Source organism: Clinocottus analis, unplaced genomic scaffold, assembly GCF_023055335.1.
Source record: "Clinocottus analis isolate CAN_PGR_092001 unplaced genomic scaffold, fCliAna1.0.p SCAF_15, whole genome shotgun sequence".
Classification (NCBI taxonomy): Eukaryota; Metazoa; Chordata; class Actinopteri; order Perciformes; family Cottidae; genus Clinocottus; species Clinocottus analis.
In genome coordinates this window covers 8,557,019-8,574,547 of record NW_027175876.1, presented here as the reverse complement: position 1 = coordinate 8,574,547, position 17,529 = coordinate 8,557,019, and the positions used below count along the sequence as shown (strand labels likewise).

General features: G+C 39.5%; 2 protein-coding genes across 2 annotated transcripts in view; both read right to left on the bottom strand.

Annotated features, from left to right (window-relative positions):
* Positions 1–10,466, bottom strand: part of ppp2r5a (protein phosphatase 2, regulatory subunit B', alpha isoform) — a 35,031-nt gene extending 24,565 nt beyond the window's left edge. Inside the window, exon 1 of the mRNA XM_068576688.1 lies at positions 9,357–10,466. Coding sequence (XP_068432789.1) covers positions 9,357–9,504 — 148 coding nt within the window. The 5' untranslated portion in view covers positions 9,505–10,466. The remainder of the gene's footprint in view (positions 1–9,356) is intronic.
* A 264-nt stretch (positions 10,467–10,730) lies between these two features.
* On the bottom strand, positions 10,731–16,814 carry dtl (denticleless E3 ubiquitin protein ligase homolog (Drosophila)). Its single transcript, XM_068577177.1, has 15 exons — positions 16,637–16,814; positions 16,144–16,281; positions 15,954–16,046; positions 15,811–15,872; positions 15,454–15,574; positions 15,069–15,134; positions 14,810–14,925; positions 14,649–14,722; positions 14,431–14,537; positions 14,232–14,336; positions 13,658–13,770; positions 13,458–13,547; positions 13,207–13,330; positions 12,348–12,997; positions 10,731–11,785 (listed from the first exon to the last, which is right to left on the bottom strand). The coding sequence occupies exons 1-15, from the start codon at positions 16,686–16,688 to the stop codon at positions 11,720–11,722; spliced, it is 1,977 nt and encodes a 658-aa protein (XP_068433278.1). The 5' UTR covers positions 16,689–16,814; the 3' UTR covers positions 10,731–11,719.
* Between the last annotated feature and the right edge of the window lie 715 nt (positions 16,815–17,529).

Here is a 17,529-nt window from a genome sequence, read left to right as displayed (position 1 = left end):
AGTGATGTTGTCTGAAGATAACTGCAGTTACACAACCAGTTTCCATTTCAGCATCGCATGTTTCAGTGCCCCAATAACCGATGTGTGTTGAGCCTTGGATGAACAGTGTTCTGCTGCAGCAGAGATTAACAGTCAGAGAAAACACAAAGGCATCACTCACCAGGGTGCATTTGTAGATTATCATGAACACAAATGTGCATAAATGACTTGTGTAAAATGTATAAGTTATAAGTATAAAGTTTAAAGATAAATTCACAATAATACTTTTGTACACAATAACATGCTTAAAAAAAACACTGCGGTCAGATTGAAATACAATAAGACAATACTCTGTGCTTTGCACGTTTTAAATTCACACAGGAGTATAAAAAGAACAGGCTTTACCGTGTGATTATTTCATATAGACTATTTATTAAATTTCCAGAAAACATGCTACAATATATATCATGCTAGATACATATATCATGTTCTCAAGATGAAATTACCTATATCATAAGACAAGATTTTGGACATATCGCCCAGCCTCACTGCTGTATTAGGAACATTTAATGGACAAAAAAAACTTTTTCAGAGCTGGATAGTTTGACACTGTGCAGGTTGAGTGAAGTGCCTGACCTCCATTTGCATTTTGATTACTATTGTTAAGTAGAAAAAGCACTTTGCATGTTTTTTTCAATCCAAAATGTAGTTATAAAAAGGGAACTAATCTTAGTATTAAGGTTTATCGTTTACATGGGCTCATCCGACAGGTTCAGTAGTCTGTCTCTCGTGCTTTGGCCCAACCACAAGGACAGATAAGCAATGTGAACATATAAACACCATGATGGTAGAAACACTGGTGGTCTTGACCTATTCACAGTTAAATGTACAACAAACAAACATTATTTATAGTATACTTCAGAAATCCTAAGCTCACCACATCAATTCAAAACTGCTTTACACCAATGTCTGCCCTTTTGGTACCCATCAACATTTCAAAGAACTACAGCAGAGCAGAAAGAAACCAAAACAAACTGAAGTAAAGAATGCAGGTCAGGTGACCTCTGGTCAGTGGCAGATTAGTACTGCACAGGCTTTCTCACATAGGACTGTACAATTAAGAGTTTAGTTTTGCACACAAGGTTGACCCTTATAAAAACCTACCTAGATATAAGTTCACGATTAACAAACAATAGTGTAAAAAATAAAACTTACAGTCTACTGTAGGCCAAATGTGACCACTAATGCATGATAGCAGGTCATGCTGCAGCTGTTGAACTGTTTGGGTGAGCTGGTATTACATGCACAATTTGATTCAGACTTACGAATTAAAATAATGCTGCACTATAATCCTAACAGCAACCGACAAACTGTTTAAAGAGTAACTCGACAAAGCAGGTCAAATGCAAATAATACACATTAGGATTGCTACAGAGAAAAAAATAACTTAAGAATAGTTTTTAAAAAAAAGCACTGTACAATTTCAAGTGGTAAAATATTATCATTTATATTCATTTTTAAATTGCTGTTGCTGTTACTTTATTTAAAGTCAATTTGATCTATATAAATACAATTTTAAATGAAGTACTGTATCTGCACGATAATCCAACATCAGAGCAACAGTATAGCAGGTAATAAAGACCAAGTGAGACATCTGTGAGAAGCAATAAAACAAGTAAAGACACAGCAGTTCTGCAATGATTTCAAGCCTTATCCTGACACCAATACTTTCCCTTGCCTGTCATCCCACATAACAAACATTGTTAGCTTTCCTTCTTCGGTTTGCTAGAAGGGTGTGTTTGTTTGTTTGTGTGTGTGGGAGTGTAAGACACCATGCAGTTAACACGTGGTGTTTTATCTGTCCGAAAACATTATTTCATTATTATCATTCCAATTAGTTTGGAATCCTAATCGAAGCAGAATTTGGTCAAATATAAAACACAATGCAATCATACAGTCACGACACAATTCCATGTAAATTCAGTTGGTGACGATTTGAAGTTGGGGTGTAAAAATTAACTGATAGGACTCGGAAAATCAATACCAGAGTCTTAAGTAGAATAGATCAAGTCGACATAATAAGTAGGGTTGCAAAATTCCGGGAATATTCAAAGTTGGAAACTTTCCACAGGAATTAACGGGAATTAACTGGAAATTTGAGGGCAATTTAACTGTATTTACCTTGTCATAAGCAGGCATGCACGCAAGCATTTATAATACAACGGGATGACAGTGTTACGGATCAACACGCGGCCACGTTAACTGGCGACTTTCAGCTTAAAGTCGGCCGTTAACACGGCCACCTGTTAATCAGTAACACCGGCCGCTTCCAGTGCTACGAGAGTACCCGTAGCCGGTTTGATTTATGCTTTTTTTTTAAAAACGTCTTTGACCAACGCCGTGTCGCGTATGTTCTCCTGTGTCCCGTGCAACAGCTGTGCGAGCAGCGGGGCTACGAGTGTCAGGAAGTCCAGACATTTGATTTACACGCAACTGGCGCATTTCTCCTTTCTTTCTTCCGATGCCTCCCATAATTGATTACATAAAAGATCAATTGTTTGCTTATGTGTATCGATACAATATCACCACGCAAACTATCGTGCTACTATGTGGTGTCGTTTTTCACCTAGTCCTACTAATTACAGGTATATTTCAAAACAAAGAAGAAAAAACACAAGTACAAAAGCATAAAGCCAGAACGGTTTTATTTTTCCAGGAATGACAACATCTCAAAGGAAAATGAATCCTTTGAAAAAAAATCGAAACCTTTAAAGGTTTCGATTCATTTTCTACGTGATACTAAGAACAGTTATCCAGCTTGTCGCAGAGAAACTTTATTCTTGAGCATGTGTTACAGTTGATAAGAAAAATGAAGGTCAGACAACCAGGCAAAGAGAGGTCAGAGAAAGAGAAAAGAGAGAGAAAAAAAAAAAGTCAGCTGGATGACCATACTATTCTTTTTTTCTGCCACGGATAATAGATTTACAGGTCCAGGTATGTTCGTCAATCCCGAATGGTTCCAAATGATGGGATAGACCATAACAAAAATAAAGTGTTGCAGTCCCAGATATACGTCACAAGATATATGCACCATATATCACAATATATATATGCACCATTATTATGTGTTATTTATTCTGGCATAGCAGAGTTTTTAATTCCCAGGAAGTGCAGAATCTGTTTAATTTACTCCACACATAAGTGCATGCTAATAAAAGATTGGTGAAAAGATGAAGACAGGCAAGAAACTTTTCTGCAAGTATAATTATTGCATGAGAATGTGTTTCACTGCAGCTTTAACTGTGGTGGGAAAATGAAAGCCACAACTAAGACGTTCTTGCCTGAGACACTAATTAGTTGCTGAGGAAAAGCCAGTGCTTGAAGGAGGATGACACACGCCATAACTGTGCATGGATTTTAAGACAAAGTTTCCATGAAAACTGTTGGCAGCAGTGGAATGGCTGAATTTGCACTACATTCTACCGAGGTGCCATGACTTGACCTTCAATTAAATTACAGCGGCAATTTTTGCATCCACAATGTGAAGTTGAGAAAAATGCAACTTTCACTATAAAGTAATAAGTGCTAAACAAATTATTTAAACTCCATTTATGATCACATCGTCAATTTAAGAAGGGGAAACAATATGCTGTGGTAAACATCTTAACCACCCATTTCATGAGAAAATTGAACATGTTGTGCCGCCAAGGCCCAATTGCAGCAGGTCATTATGAGAGCCCAGCTTCAAACAGTCCCTGTCTTCAGCCAGCAGACAGCCAGCATAAAAGAGCATTGATGTAGCTGCTTTACACAAAGAGGTGGAAGCAGACCCTAACCTGCCGCAGGCCACAATTATGACACGGAGAACAACAGACACATAAACACCAACACAATCGCAGGGTATCACAAAAGCGTTGTCACATCATTTCCTGGAAAATGATTTATTGATTTGCCATCTGCTGGCAGGAATGATGGAAACAAACTGTGTGCAGCACAGACATGTCAATCAATAGGCCACAAGAGGGAACATCTTTCCATGATGAGCCCTTGCTAACGGTTGGTGTAATCAAAATTGGCTAATTTTCAATTAAATGTTGATTTATTTTGATTAATCATTAAGGCTACAAAATGTCCCTCGCAATTTTTTAGAATCTATGATGATCTCCTCAAATCATTTTTGGTCCAATTAAAAGAGTTAAATCAGAGGAGACTATATTAAATGCTAAAATAGAAAGTAGATTTTTATGAACTATTTCAAACTATGTGAAAAAGTTGGGGAAGGAACTGTGTGGCAGAAACAAAGTCTGACAAATCAACTCAAGTGTCACTGTGGGTTGAGGGTGAAATCTACAAGTTTGAAAACCATAAATTGGAATTAGAAAGAAGGGATCTCTTCTTGAAACTAGCCACTCGAGACCATTCACTGCTACTAGCGTAGCACACCTGAATATGGTCAGCAGTCAAGTTGCATTGTGGGCAATGTAGGCCAGAGCCAGGTTTTTTTTTACAAGAAAGAAGAATGGGTAAAACACCACAACGTCACACAAAGTCATAAAAGAGTTAAATCTTAAGGAAATTACATTTTTTGAGTTGTAATGTATCAGTATTGTCTTTAAATTATTACCAACAACTACCACACAACCCAAATACAAGCTTGGGTCTAGTTAAGATTCATGTCTGAGCTCAAAATGTCACTGCAGTGACAGAAATATCAACCTAAATGCAGCAGTCTGTATTTGGAAAGTAAAACCTTTCTCTGGCTCTCAAGGCTTCTGGCTGCCATGGCAACAATGTTGGTCTCAGAGTGACTCATCTTTTCAGTGTCTATCACACAACAGGATTTTTAACCACTCCAGCCTTCCCAATGCAGGAAGAAAGACGCATCTTTGCCATCCAGTCAAACCTGAAACCGTTCTTAGTCTGGTTACTCCAGGAGCAGCTGGACGTCTCCATTACTTTGTTTCCATGTGTCCATCAAGCCCCAAAACTACAACTACTACACTCAATTAGAGATGGTTTGAGTTGTCGGCAGGTGACAAAAAATAATCTGTAATTTTTTCAGTTTGTATCAATATGGGTCTGTACATCCAAACCGTTGCAACAAATGAAGTCCTTAACACAGTGGTTCTTAATCTTTTTTCAGTGATATACCCATTGTAAAATATTTTTAGCCGCCAATGACACAAACACCAAAAGCACTGTTTTTTTCTGTAAATAAAAAATAATAAAAATAAGGTTCTATCTGTGCAAAAAATGCACTGTGCAGATGTGTGAGCATCAGGTTGTATCAGCATTAGTGACTGCAGTGAGCATGCTGTATGTTGAGATGAGATCTATTTTCGATTTTTTTTCCCCACTCATATCTTATTGAATATTTTATTTTTAATGGATGCTCATTTTAAATATATTTTGAAAATATCTCACGTACCCCTTGGACTGCCTTCACATACCCCTATTTGAGGACCACTGTCTTAACATATATTATTTGTGGACAGCTATGCCTGTGAACCTGGCCTACTTGTAACCACCGGCTTATGCACTGTATATGAATCATGAGTAATCAGGCAATGTTTGCTACTAGGCAACAGATGGTGAATCAATGAAACTTAGCTTAAAAACAACTGTGATTGGTCTTGAAAACCTCAAGGTAAGGCCCAAATGTTGTCTGTGGTGAAGAGAAAAAAGGAAAAGAAATAGTAATTTATTATTTATGGATTCCTATCTTTTAATAAGATGAAAATTAAATTCCTTGAACATGGACTAGATCTCCGGAAAGCACAGAGAAGAACAGCAATGTAGTGTATGCCACAGGGCAGGAGACGCTCATAAAGTGAATGACTCTAAACACAGAGTCATAATCTGCACTGATCAGGAAAACTCAATTGTACAGTCGTCATGGTGATCATTTATGACCGTATCCGACTTGCACAGTAGAAAAAAAAAATCAATTGATTTCATGAATCAATCTGTGATGAGACACAACAGACTTCGCTACAAAAAACAGCTGCACAAATAGTACAACACATTTTAATTTTTATGGAGGACACGTTTACTATGCAACATCAGAGTTGTCCGTCTGTCGTTTAGTTTCAGTCATTCCTGCTGATGTATTGATGGAGCATCCGACAATATAAGCCTGGGTTTGTTGCAATTGAAGGCCATCTCCAAACTATTGGTACCATTTTTCAAGCGCTTAAGTTTTTTAATCTCATTTTTGAGAATGCAATTCTAACATTTGCTTATTATTCTCATTCCTTAAATTCATAATTTCCCACTTTGCTGTGATTTTTAGAAGCTCTCTTACTAAGTTTCAAACTAATTCACCGGCACAAAAATTCCCTTAACCTGATCTATACGAGTCTAACTTTTAGTGAGCAGCAAACCCTCAGTTAGCTCAACACTTCCATGTACATTACGCACCAATAGCTCCCTCTCAGTCACCACTTTCCAGCTCTGCCAATAATTCATTCCACAACTTCAACACAGAAATGAAAAGTGGTTATATAAACTCTTTAAAAGCCTGTTACCTGGCATTAATATAAATTAATTAATATAAATAACATTCGACTGATACTCAAACAAATGACTTCAGAACACATCCAGACTAGTGAATGAATCAAAAAGAAAAAGGTCTCAAGGACAACCAGATTTGCATCCCTTAATAAGATGTACCTCATTATTTCATCAGCAAGGGCTTCATGACTTTGATGTGAAAACCAGGTGAATAATCTGCACAACCTATTCAAAATACCCAAAAGAGGATAACTGAAACATAGATTTACTTAATTCTACACCAGCAAAAGTCACCATGACAAGCATAAATCACCATTAAGCCTATGGTGAAATAAAGTCGGATAATTTAGCTGTCACTTTCACGCTCGTCAACCAGGCGGTTGCTGCCATGCTGGTTCAAGTCAGTTCTGGGTGTTGTTGTGGTGCTCTAGTTTTGGAGAATCAAGTGTTTCCAATTCCTGTGCTTTTTTTCCCCTATCTGTTCTCCAAATGCATCATACAAGATTCAAAACACTGCACACTACATTTTCTAAAATCTGCTAAAATCTAAATGAAAGCATTCATAACTCAGTCGAGACATATTTAGTTTCCAATGCCTTGAGAAGTTGCATCATGTTAAAAAGTTCCAAGTACTTGACCAGGCAAGTCTTTCTCACTTTAGTCAGAGACTGTTATTGTTAATCCAGTAAGATCAACACTGGTGATAAGATGTTGAGGCTTGTCTGTAAGAATCTTAGCAATCTACTTTTTTTTTGTTTTTTACAACATCTTGAATGAAAACTACATATACATATATACTGTTATAAGATTCAGCAAAATTGACAAAGAGATGAAGCCTCAAGTTCAGGTTGTGTGGATCACAATAGGATTTAAACTTATTACTGTCATATAGTGTTATAGGTTATGAGACTCAGCTAGATTCAGCTGATTCTGGATTTCAAATCCACTCCAATGGGCTAGCTGAAAACAATGCAAGATATTTACTACAGTGAAATACCTTGTGTACCAAAGCACAGAGTAGCAATTGCACACATTGTTGTGACTGGAACTTAAATAAACATGGTTGTAGAAAGGCTCAATTCTGTCAGACTGCAGGAAGACAAATGACAGGTAACTAGTCAGGTGCACGCTCAGATTTGACATATGATGTAATATACATAAAAGAGGTGATAGTTTGAAAGAAAGAAATGTTAAATAGCACAACACTTGGGCCAAAGGAGTCCAGGTGCATAAAGCGGCCAGTTCAAGGCATTGCAATTTCCAAACACAAATGTATCTGCTGCAAAGTACCAAAAGCATTTTAATGAACTAAAATGACAACAGGTCATTGTCAATGCTGAGGGAAAATTGAAACAGCCTGAAGTTCAACATTCAAGTATAACATCGATAACTACTCTGGAGAAACAAACTGCCAACCTGCCTGAAACACTGTGTATAGACAACAATTGTAGTCTTGGGGATGAATAAAGTATCTATCGATCGATCGATCTAAAATAAATACTGAGTTGACAATAAATATTGAAAAAGTTAATTGTGTCATTTGTGGTTAGGACAATGTCAGGAAAGCAACACTATGTAACACATACATATTAGGAATCTCTAATTTTAGGAAGTGCAGTCCTATACTCGACAGGTAGGAAACAGACTCCTTGATAAGGCCATATGGCAAACCTCATCCGGCCTCCACCTCACATGCTGCCCTGTACTCTCCACTGTATTATTTGAAGACTTAGCACTTGCTAGTTGCTACTGACATCCATTCATAGTTTGGTGATATGAACACACATGTCACTTTAGGGTATAGATGAGCCCAGCTGTAGAAATTAAGAAATCAAAAACAAAAGGCCTGATACTCAACAGGAAGTTCTAATTATTTCAGGTGGAGCGCTATGGTACCTCTTACAAGGTACCTTTCAGTCTTGTAAAGTGCTGAAAAAAACTGTAGTTTTTTTGAGTAAGCTTCAGTGTCAGTCTTGGATCAAGTGGCTTGTTAGCTGCAGGCTACAAGTTCAAATTCTTAGAGTTGCTGGAATGGATTGGATTGTGTTAAGCCATCTATGTGCTTCTTTGTTAATGCCTTTCAAAAATCCTGCATCTTGCACAGCACTCAAATTATAATTCAGCATGTTTGCACTGGCTATGACTTTGTAAAATCACAAATGATGAATTTGTCAAGGCATAGAGAAAATATGGCTGAACCATTCTTCAACCGTTATCTTCACTATCAACATGTTCAACCAGCATCAACACACAGGAGGAAAACACACGCAAACGAATGCAGACCAATCCCAGGTATTATGCTTGCACAGTTTCTCCCTTGTCGTCACTTTTGTGTGTCTGCGATGCCAAATCAGAAATCCTTCTTAACCCCTCCTTCAAACATCCCTCTGGATGTGCCTCTGCATGTCAATACAGCCCAACCTGCTCCAGTGAGGCTACTCTCGGCGTCCATAAAAACATCTCAAAACAAGCACAAAGCAACTTTGAAGCATGGGAAGTAAGGGCCGGGGGAGAGAACATCTGTTGACAAAATGCAGTATTTTATATTAATAGCACACAGCTGATGTAATGCCCTTTCACACAACTGTCGTGTATTGTTGTGTAATGACTTGGGGTCAACTTAAGCAACAAATCATTTCTATAAGTTTTCCCAATGTTTCCCTGATCGTCAGGTTTTAACATAATACACATGCGCAGCACTGTATGGAAACTGATAAACATCTGCTTAATGTATGTTTCTTGTTATTGTTGTTATGGGCTACATGCATAATGTTATTGTTACAGATCTAACAGTGAATAATCATACACTGCGCGAGACTGATAGGCTATTTTAAGCGGCAGACCCCTTCATCCTCTTACCGTACCTTTGAGCTGCGGCAGCGGCGAAAGCTCCACCGGAGCGCTCTGCGTGCGATACTGAGACGAGCCCTGGGATTTTCTCTGTTTCTGGGCCTTCCTCATGGACTTTCTCGTAAACCCGTCCACTTTCTCGGATGCAGAGATGGCCGACATTTTGATGCATAAAGTGATGGAGACTTCAGACGAGCTTTTTGTATCTCTAGGACAATTGAGATGTTTCCTCTTCTGTTCGCATTAGCACAAAAAGCACAGAGCCCACTGCACGACCTGAAGCTAGCCTCCCGTCCAAGTGTGATGTTATTCTGTATGATCCAACATGGTCGCTCGGTAGACTGTGTCCAAAGACCGCACCATCCGGATAACTAGTACTCTGGAACACGAGGGGCAGTCTTCAAAACACGAACCCAGAAAAAAGCCAAACTACAACTCATGGCATTCCCCGCAGTTACAAACAAGAAAATTATGGCCTAACTTTCAAAAATGCGGCTTGGCTTTTTTTTCTCCTTCTTACTGGTTTGTCATATTTGCAAAAGGTATACCTGTTGCAAAACGTATTAAAGACATTGTCATACAAAAGTTGCCCGATTGAGTGTTAAAGTCCGGACAGTAGCACACTACTGTATTGCTAGCATGCCTGCTAATGCACCCAACGTTAGCTCGCGTGCTACAGCTAGCCGACGGTTATGTACGCAGCTACTACAACAGTCTGCTGGTTGGCGAGGGACAAAAGTTACAAAGGGCGGCCGCCCCGGTACATTCATGTAGTTCTTCGTGTGACATCGAGTCCAAGTCTTCAAGCACTTCTGTCGATCTCCGTTAGACTTCCGTTGAAGGTTTTTCAGTTATCCGCGATCGATGAAGTTAGATTTCGCTCGACGACCAAGTCTCGTTTAACGTTAGCGGTTAAAAGTTAGCAGGATCCACGTTCAGTCGACGTCGTCCTAACTACCTTCATCGTTGAATGACGATGCGTGGTTTCGTTTACACGGCCTCAAAATACACAGATTCCTCTGAAATACGACAAATGACTGAACGTCGTGCTCAGTAGCCTAGGTAGCCATCAAACACTCCCAGTACAGTCGTTCAGACGTTGTCTGTCTCACTTCACTGTTCGGTCGACTGCAGAGCCTGACAGGTGTACGTCACTGAGTGACGTCTCGAATGGCCAATCACAAGCCGCGAATGGAAAACAGTGTAAACTTTTTAAACCAATCAAGTCGCGCAGAACGCGGGCCCTGAACATGTGACATGTGAAAACAAATATGTGACGGTGTACCAGTCAAATGCGTTGTACAGTTGAATGAGTGGCAGCTATTGTAGGCGTTACATATATTTTAATAATAGTTATTCTGAATATTGTTTGTATTTTATCAGGGGAAAGCAATCGTCCACATTTCACCTAACCAGAATAAAAACATGAGAAAAGAAGAATATATCGTACAGTACATCCGTGGGTTCAAAAAGTCAGATGGGTTGTGAGAAAACAAATTTGCAGACATTTTAACGCTATACTCTGAAATGTATTCAAATAAAACAGAAGAAAAATGTGCAACCTGTATAGGCTTTGTAACCACTGCCGTGAATCAATAGTCATTCAACCACAGTCTTCACATTAATGTCCCATGTGTCTCACCAAGAACTCCATATCACAAGTATTACACTGGACAAATGCAACCAATACCAATACCATACACATTAAAAAAAAACTTTTCAATTTAATAAAATCTGACAACAGATCATTTGCAATGATATACAAATGAACCAAGCAACAATCATTAGTTATTTTGTACATATGAACAACTGAAGCATTAGTTCAAGAAATAATATTTAGAACATTTTGATACGGGTATAATTGAAAAAAAAGAATAAAATAAATCCACCCATTCATGCAAAAAAAATAATTCAAAGATCAAGCAATAAATACAAGTTGTGAAGTTCACAAAACGGCTCAAAGATGTGCATCAAATAAGAAGAATTTAAAATGTTCGTATCTGAAGACAAACCTTTTCTCTCTGCAGTTGTTGACCATCTGAACAACTTCTTTAAGTGTGTTTTTGTATTAATCCTTAATGTTTTAGTAAAATTAAAGATTTAATCAGTGACATACAACTTTTCCTCAACTGGAGATTGTGTACACCACAAGGAAATTGTGTATCAGGCAAAAACATGGTCCAACTAAAATAAAAATGAAAAATAGCCTCTTGTGTTTTGAAAACTGTAGCATCAAATATTCAGAATGACTGTCAATCTATGCAGCCCAGGTTCATATATTCATATAATCTGTAATTAGATCAGTGTTATTCAAGGCTTATTGTCTGTCAGTTCTGGTTAAAAAATACTTAAAATAAAAATATCTGCAATTTCAGTGTCACTCCAGAGCCCTTCTTGTGAAGTACAGAGAGATTTTCTTCATGGTTTGTGGTGAGCGGATGATCTGAAAAACAAGAAACAAAAATGGTGAACTGTAATATTAATCTTAATAGCTATAAAGCCTCCCCATGCACGTACACATTTGCAATGATGAGGAGTAACAGGCCTCAAGCAGTTCTCCCTGCTTCCAGTCTTTGGGCCAAGTTCAGCTAACATGATGCAGATAGCTACTTTTCCGTGACCTTTTTGCCTTCATTAGATAGTGGACAGTATAGAGGTGGACAGGTAATGTGGGAATAGCGAGAGCGGGGTATGACACGAAGCAACAGTCCCCAACCGGAATCAAACCGGGGATGTTGCAGTTATGCATGGCAACCATTCAGCTATCAACAGATATCAGAGCAGTATCAATCAAGAAAGCAAATAACCTTTTCTCTTAAAATGTCAAACTATTGCTTTCAGCTACTGATTAGCTTTTCCTAAAATAACTTAATCATTTCAGTCCTCCATAACCTAATAACTGTGTCAAAGATATCCATATCCCGACAATGAAATGCTACACCAACGACTGAGAAAAGGTAAAGCTGATCACCAGTAACTTGAGAATCAGAGACGTTTGTGCTTACCGGTGAAGCTGGTGTCTTGCCTTCTTGTTTCTTAGAGGCACTGGGGCTTCTGGGAGTACTAGGGCTTCCTTGACCTTTCCTCATCTTTTGGCCCATCGCTGACAACCAGTCTTTTTCTCTGGGAGAGCAATTCTCCTTGCCCGTCTGCCTTGATGAGACTTGCTCGTTGTCCTCTGTGTGACAGTCTGTTTGGAGCTGGCTCTGTTGAGCAGGGCAGCAGATCCCAGACAGGGCCCGGCTTCTCTTGCCCACGGGATAGAGTTCAGTAACACAGTCGCACTGTTCGGCACCCTCACAGGCTGCAGATGCACCGGTACCGTTCTCCAGCCTGCGCTTGGCCCGTCGTTCTGTAGGAGAGATGCTGCTCGCCGGGCTCTGGGGAAATGGGCTCAGCACCCTACGGGTCAGAGGATTGATCTGACCAGGAGATCCACCCCTCGGGGATAACCACTGTTTGAGGGAAGATGGCGTTCTCTGGCGAACAGCAGCAGTCGTAGCACCCTGGGAAGGGATGGGTGAGGTGGTGCTGGAGGGCAGAGGCAAGGCCGCTCCACTGGGAGCGCAGGCAGCCAGCTGGGGTGACGCCAAGCCTCCAAGACTCTCTGTCCTCTGCTTCTTGGCAGGAGTTGTTTCAGCTCTGATTGAAGGCCCTTAAGAAAAGCAGAAGTCCTTGTTAGTTCTCCATAAATACTTTGAATGACTCATTTTGCATTCATGGGCAGAACAGCAGTGATCTATGACAAAGCACCTCTCCATTTGCACATCCCATTCTAAGGTAAGGAAACAATAGGAAAAATACAACAGACATCAAATATCATTGTATACTTTGTTACAATGTCATGATAATCGTAATGCTTACTTGAGAGAGATTTAGGACGTGCCCAACCAACAAGGTTGGCCTCTCCCACTGAAGATTGTGCTCCATCCATTTCCCGGTGAAGCTTCCAGATCCGTACAGTGTGATCATCAGAACAGGAAGCAATCTGAAAACAGCAGTCGGGATTAAGGGAGATTTAATCCATTTTTCTGGGCTATTAAAAAAGCTTAACATTACAGCAGGGAAATATAAAAAACACACAATCATAGAAGCATAAAAGTTTGTCAGCTTACCTTAGTAAAATCAGTTGGGCACCAGGCAACAGATGTCACTTCCTCGCTGTGGCCTTGGAGCATCATGGGAGGGTGTTTAGGATCAGAGATCTGAAATGTAAAATTTAGATGCAAGTTGCTAAAATATAGCATCACAGTCACCCTAAAACATAACAAATATGACAACATTTTATTATGGCAACTTAAAATAGAGGCCGTACCTTCCAGATGTATGCGTTATTGTCACTTGAACCACTGGCCAAGAACTGGTCATCTGAGCTGATAGTGGACTTCACATAAAAAGAGGAGTTCTGGTGGCCACTGAAAACAGCCACTGTGGAGGAAAACAAACAGCAATATATGAATCATTTCATGAAAATTAAATTAAAAAAGCAAAAGAGCCAGAAAAAAACAACACAAAAACAAACGATAGGATAATACAAACAAATGACATGCACCTTAATAAGATGAAAGAACAGAATGTCCAGAGAAACTCAACTGTGTTAGTATTAACCAGTTTATTCAGAGCTGATTCAGTCAGATTAGGGCTCCATATCCCTCAGGACTTCACATGAAAGCTCTGACTTTATAAAGATATTAGAATATGCTTGTGCAAGCACAAACAGTGCCCTCTTGCTTTACCCTCTGCTCCCCATGCCAGTTAAAACAAAGGAAATGTGTTTGCAGCCCCATCTAGTGATAAGCAACAGTCATTAAATAAATTAGGGATGAATTAGAAAATGTCTTTTTGTTAAAGACACACAATATCTGTAGTCAGAGGAAATCATTGTGTACCTGGAGTCGTTTTCATTCCACTGACATTGAACATGTAGATATTATCATCAGTACAGTTACTCATGACGTTGGATCTCGTGGAGTCTAGAACAAGTCCAGAATAACCTGCAACACATGCAAAACAACACCCAGCTATTTACGGACGCTATTTACGCATATTTCAGGTCAACACAAAAAGATGTTTTTGTACAAAACTAACCCAGACGCATGCGCATGCAAGAACCCGGGTACGGGTACGTCTGCAGTGGAACAGGATCCTGACGGAGCGCTGTGTAGTTCTTCCTCAGATCCCACATCTTGATCACTCTGGTTCAGATGAAATAGAAAATTAATTGGATCATGTCCTACTATTTGTTATTGAAAGTCATTCTATACTGACTCGCTGCATGTTAGAAACAAGACACAGTAGGTCCTTACCCATCAACAGCCCCGGAAGAGATGAGGGTGTGCTGATCCCTAAACAAAACCACTGTGACACTCTGCTGGGTATCCTGCAAGAGACATGACGCACTTAACGGTCAGCCTTTCTGTTCAACAGCCCTACTGTTTATTTCATTAAAGATGCTAAAGAAGCTTACCACACTGGGAGCCATGCCACGTGTGCTACTCCGCCTCTTCTTTGTTTTGGTGGGAGCGTTCATCTCTGCTTTGTTATGAGCGCCACTGATCTGGTTCACCTGTCTGTAGAAACCATCTGAGAGGAACACACGCACGCACGCACGCACGCACAAGCACACACACACACACCTTTATGCATTTTCACCCATGAGGGTCTGACAAAATCCTAAACAGCAACACAATACAAAAACCTATGTAATTGAAATGTATAATTGATACCTTTTTTGCTGCACCTGGTGTCCCAGACCATAATATTTCCATCTCTGGCCCCAGTAGAGAACACAGCTGTTTAATAGAAGACAAAGCATCAACATTGTGTGCAACAAAGTGTCATTCATGCAAAATATATTGTATGGAAATGAAAATACAGTGTATTTTCTTGATTTTTTAAATCCAATAACAATTGCATTTTTTATCCTGGCAATAACGTATTTTACTGGTATTATTAAAGAAACAACAATAGGTGAGAGTGTATATAAACATTTCAATAAATAACAAGCTTTCATAGACACAGAATCCAATGTCTCCCCACCAACACAGTGCTTTCTTGTGTCTTTTGAGAAAAAACAGGGGACACAATATATTTGGTGACTTTATAGTATACCTTTCTCCCAGGGTGTGAATGCAACAGACTTGAGGCTACAGAGGTGACCCTTGAAGCTGCCCAACAGCTCCCCTGAGTTCACGTCCCACAGCCTGGCCATTTGATCACCAGCAGCAGTCACCTAAGCGGGACACATGACCAATACAATGTATTTTAAACAAGGCTGTGTTTGTTAGAAGCTGCTTTAAGTGATACAATACAAACAGGAGTAGATGAGGAGGAGATACAAAGAGTTGTAAACAAAATAAACTGAATGAGTCAAAAATATCAGTGTAAAAATCTATTCATGCCTAATGCATAAACCATTTGAAAGATGTTGGTGACATTGTCATTGTCATACATTTGAATTGAACTTACCAAGTGAGGCTCCCCCGGTACCCAGGCTATGTCAAAGACAGCATTCTCATGAGCCAGCCATTCTGCAAACATTTACATACCATCAGTCAGATATTTTCTCATAACAGAAGTATTGTGAAAGAAACCCGGGTCTTTACACATACCTTTAAGAAGAGGCTTTTCACGGCTCTCTGTGTCGTAGATCCTTACAATGCCTTCTTCATTAGCTACTGCGAGGACGTTTTGCATGTGCCCCACTGGAGAGAGACACACCCGTTAGATAGATAAATGGCAACAGCTGCTAGCTCTGTTGTGCATCATCTGAGGATAAAGTGTGATGTTTAGGTGGGTTACCAGAGGAGAAAGCCAACCCAAATGGCGGCACAGAGTCCCCCAGGTTTCCATAGGAGATGTGTTCATCATGCCGGACACACTCGAAGCCTCCCAGCAGAGAGCTCAGAGGATACCTGGGCCGGAGGTCCACAGGGAGGCCTGGGAAGAAAGTGCATTTGGTTAGACACATCAATATAGTGATATTGATTTTAAACACATTTGAGAAACGGGGTTTTGCGTTTTTTTAATACAACACCATGTTTAATTTCTGTTGGTAAACTAACGTCAGTTTAAGCTCATTTGGAACACTTATATTACTGTTATGGTAACAGATATAGCGCACGACCAAAGATCCAACTAAGCTACGGTGGTAGTACAACAGTTATCAGAACACACTAAGGTAATCTTGCATTACCCTTGATGATAATCTCGCTTGAGTTTTGATAGCACGATAACCCACAAAGCTACACCCGAAGAGAGCCCCAAACATTCCAAAACGCACAGATTATCTCACCATTCAGCCTTCGTCTGCCCACTCCTCTGTTAACTATTGAGTGGAAAAGCATCCCTGTGCCCGACACTACAACAGAGGACGACCCGAAGCTATTTTCCAAGACACGGAGAAGTTTGTCGGATTAGCTGGTGGTCTTTTTCCGTGCCGTTGCTGTGGTCCGTCTTTCCCGCGAACAGATCGTGTGGACGCAGGACCGAATCCCCCGCTAAACCGGCGTTACGCGCGCCTATTGGTCAAAACAGCCACTTCCTCGCGCGCGCGTCACAGCCACATCCGCTTCCGTCAAATTTACCGACGGATCAGTAATGGATTGATTTGCTTACATGTTCTGTTAATTTATCATTGTACACTATCTTTCTTCTTATTTTTCTTCTACAGTTGCCCTTTGTTCGGCTACCAAGTTTAATGCATGTGTGTGATGTTATCCCTATGTCATTATGATGTTAAAATGTTTTTATAATTTGTCTAAACGTCACAAATTTTGATTTCTACAATAAAACGAATGGCTCAGTACACTGCATTCTAAGAATTGGAGCAACATACATACTCTCTGTTTTAGATGGATATAGGCATTGATGGAGGAAGTATTTAGATCCTTCACCTAAGCACTAAGAATACAAATGCACTGTAGCAAAATTATATTCCTGCATTGAAAATGATACTTAACTTAAATGATGAAAGTAAAAGCACTCTATCCAGAAAAAATGTCCCCTTTCACTGTCAATTAAACTTAGTTTGTACATTAAGCGTTGAATATTTGTAATAAAAAATGTTTGCATATTCAAAGAAAAGCAATATCCGACAGACATTTTTATTTGAAGCATTAATAAATCTATTTATGTCTTAAAACATGTATATCTAGTACACTTTTTAAAAGTACAGAAGTATTAACA

Bases quoted from the DNA above. Each gene is read 5' to 3' on its own strand.
- dtl (XM_068577177.1), bottom strand. From the start codon at position 16,688: ATGCTTTTCCACTCAATAGTTAACAGAGGAGTGGGCAGACGAAGGCTG. The intron at 14,337-14,430 runs GTTAGTTTTGTA...CATGTGTTGCAG, and splicing joins TTGCATGCGCATGCGTCTGG to GTTATTCTGGACTTGTTCTA. The intron at 13,331-13,457 runs GTAAGCTGACAA...TGCTGTTTTCAG, and splicing joins GCCCAACTGATTTTACTAAG to ATTGCTTCCTGTTCTGATGA.